Source organism: Amaranthus tricolor, chromosome 3 (assembly GCF_026212465.1).
Source record: "Amaranthus tricolor cultivar Red isolate AtriRed21 chromosome 3, ASM2621246v1, whole genome shotgun sequence".
NCBI lineage: Eukaryota > Viridiplantae > Streptophyta > Magnoliopsida > Caryophyllales > Amaranthaceae > Amaranthus > Amaranthus tricolor.
Genome location: NC_080049.1, coordinates 14926174 through 14929769, shown reverse-complemented (window position 1 = coordinate 14929769; position 3596 = coordinate 14926174). Strand labels below are relative to the sequence as shown.

General features: G+C 34.0%; 1 protein-coding gene across 1 annotated transcript; it reads left to right on the top strand.

Moving 5' to 3' along the window:
- The first annotated feature begins 845 nt into the window (after positions 1-845).
- LOC130808381 (uncharacterized) lies at positions 846-1760 on the top strand. Its single transcript, XM_057673857.1, has one exon. The coding sequence runs from the start codon at positions 846-848 to the stop codon at positions 1758-1760; it is 915 nt and encodes a 304-aa protein (XP_057529840.1).
- Positions 1761-3596: the final 1836 nt, after the last annotated feature.

The window sequence follows — 3596 nt, the reverse complement described above, 5'->3', positions numbered from 1 at the left end:
TGAGGGTGTTTTGCATGAAAAATCTGTGACATAATTGTTCGATCAAAGATGGCCCACCAACGAGGCGTTGGCATGCAAAGCATATAATGTAAGTTAAGGCCATTGTTAATGGTGACCCAATATTGGGTCACATGACCCATTAAAAGAAAAAAATCTTATTATGGTGATCCATAATAAGATGGGTCATGGATTAGGTTGAATGAATAAAGCTTTTGATGACCCGTTCCATTGAACGGTCATCTGATTTTTTTTTCAAAATCATTGCCACGTGTCAGCACATGATTGGTCCGCGAAAAGTGAAATCCAGCCTCTTTCCCAGTCACACTGCTGCACGCCACATGTCTTGTTTTGCTTGGCTGTGAAAAAATAGCCGTTTTTTATCTTTAACGGCTATTTTCGCAATAAAATAATTTTTAAAAAAAAAAAATTATACCAACGGTCATATTTTTTCGAGATCTATAAAATGAGACCCATATTGATATATTTTGACATAATTTTTTTTTTACATATTTTGTTCATATTTTCGGTAATTTTTTGGTTAAAAAAAATATTAAAGTAATCATTTCAAAAATCCCCAAAAAAAATATGGATTCAAATAATCCAAATTATGGAAGAAATCCATGTAAAAAAAACCAAGGAAAAAATCTTCTTACAATCAAAGTGCTCAAATTCATTATCAAAATCCTCCGTTCATTCCTCCATTTTCTCAAAATACTCCAAATTCTTCTTACTATATTCCTGAAAATATCCCAAATTCATCTTATTATGTTTCTCAAAATACCCCAAATTCTCAAACTATATTTCACCAACATCATCAATCTCACAATATCAACTCTAATATTGATATGTATTCAACTCCAATAAGGGGTGAAAGTTTAGATGAAAATGAGATGGAGTATGATGATGATGATGATGATGATAATGATGATGTTGTTGATGAAAATCAAGGAAATGATCAAGATGTTCAATATGGTGAAGATGGAGGAAATTATGTTCATCATGTTGATGCTAGTCTTTACACGCAACCATCATTTCAAAATCTAGTTTCACAATTTGGTTCACCACCGAGCTTCACTCAATTGGTTCAACCATCTCAACAGCTAGCTAATAATAATGATGAAGGCCCTATACCTTCAAAGAAAAGTTGGGATTTGATTGAAGATATTGCTCTCATATGTTCAGTCATGAACACAAGTACAGATCCAATTGTGAGCACCAATCAAAAGATAAGAGTGAGATGGCAGAAAGTTAAGGAAGCTTATGAAGCAGCGAGGATGGAGCGACCCCATCTGATCCCACGAAAAACCGCCGACATGCTTAAATGTCGTTGGGGTAGAGTTGCTCCAGCATGTTTGAAATGGTCTGGAAGTTATGATGAGGCTGTTAGGAGGAAGAAGAGTGGCACGACAGATGAAGATGTGCTTAAAGAAGCGCATTTAATCCATCAAAGAAAACACGGTAACTTTAACTTGATTGAGCAATGGAAAATTTTAAGAAAGTATAACAAGTGGAAGCAAGTTGTAAAAACTAATCAAAAAATACAATTGGATCAACAACCAACTGGTGATGTTAGTAGTAAAAGTAGTGGGAAAAGATCAAGGACGGAAGAAGATTCTGAAACTCCAACAAGTAAACCTCAAGGAGGATCATCCACGCGCCCTAAGGGTGTGAAGAAGGCTAAGGCTCGCATGACAGGGAAGATGGTCGCAGATCAATCAATTCAAGCTTTGAGTGCATTTGGAGAGAGTCTTTCGACTTAATTCAGAAATAATGAAAGAGAAGACAGAACTTCAAAAACAAAAAGAAGCCCGAAAACAAAAACAACTTCAACTGGAAGAATATCGAATGAATTGGGAGATCTATGAATCATTAAGCAAAAAAGAAACTCTTCAGCCATGGGAAGCTGATATGATGGTTCAACTTGGACAATACCTTCAGAATTACAATCGTCAGTAGATATTTTAATTATGTAATGTCTTAATTATGTTTTAATTATGTATTGTTTTTAATGATGGTTTAATTATGTAATGTTTAAAAATGATGTATTAATTATGTAAGGTTTTCATGCAATAGTCTTGTCATTTCTATCACCTTTTAGCATGCATTAGTCTTTTCCTTTCCATCACCCTTTTGGCATGCATTAGTCTTTTCCTTTCCATCACCCTTTTTGGCATGCATTAGTCTTTTCCTTTCCATCACCTTTTGGCATGCATAATATTATATATATGCACATCCAAATTCAATTGGATGTATAACTTTAAAATGAGCTTTTCTAAGTTTAATTTTGCCTCATCCACTTCAAGTTCTTCATCTTCTTCTCGATTGTTTCGACGTAGGTTTAGGATGAGGAAACATGTATTTTTACGGATAATGGAAGTTGTCTCCAACAACGATCCATGGTTCACTACCAACATTGATGCAACTGGTAGAAAAGGTCTAAGTGCTTTACAAAAGTGTAACAGGCTCAAATTTCTTAATCTTAATCTTCTTCCGAAATTTCTTTTCGAATTCCTAATCCTTTGGTTATCTAATTCAAATCACCTTTAATTCTAAACCTTATTCCGATTTTTGTAATTTCTTCCAAATATTAAACTTAAAAATATATTTATATTCTTAAATTTCTTTATAAGCACTAAAATATTATTTTATTATTTTATACTACAAAAAGTAAAATTTTAATATTATATTTACGGTTTTATTAAAACGTTACGTTTCAATTTCGTTTCCTTAAACTAACTTTACTACTTATCATTTTAACTTTAAAACTTTGATTTAATTATTTTATACCTAAAAATTAACTATATTTTTTTATTAACTTTAAGTATAGTTTTACTACAAAAAGGACATTATGAGTTTTTGGTGATGCCATTTGGGTTAACAAATGCACCTGCAGCTTTTATGGATTTGATGCAGAGGTATCTTCGTCCTTATTTGGATAAATTCGTGGTTGTTTTTATCGATGATATTTTGGTATATTCAAGGAGTAGGGAAGAACATGAAGAACACTTGAGAATGATTCTGGAGCTTTTGAGAAAGGAGAAATTGTTTGGGAAGTTTAGTAAGTGTGAGTTTTGGCTTGAGGAAATTTCTTTTCTAGGTCATATGGTGTCTAAGGGTGGAATTTCTGTAGATCCTGAGAAGATTAAAGCAATAACGGACTGGCCGATTCCTAGAAATGTGACTGAAGTTCGGAGCTTTTTGGGATTAGCTGGGTACTATAGGAAATATGTTGAAAACTTTTCTAAGGTTGCTCATCCCATGTTTAAGCTGTTGAAGAAAGGGATACGATTTCAGTGGAATGAGAGGCACACAATTGCTTTCGAGGAATTAAAGAAAAGACTTACTACTGCCCCTGTTTTAGCAATGCCTGATTGTAGCAAGCCATTCGAGGTCTATTGTGATGCTTCATTCGAAGGTTTAGGTTGTGTACTTATGCAAGAAGGAAAGGTCATAGCTTATGCATCGAGGCAGTTAAGGCCACATGAGGTGAATTACCCCGTGCATGACATTGAACTTGCTGCAGTGATCTTTGCTTTGAAGTTGTGGAGACATTATTTGTATGGGTTACCGTGTAAGATCTACACTGATCATCAAAA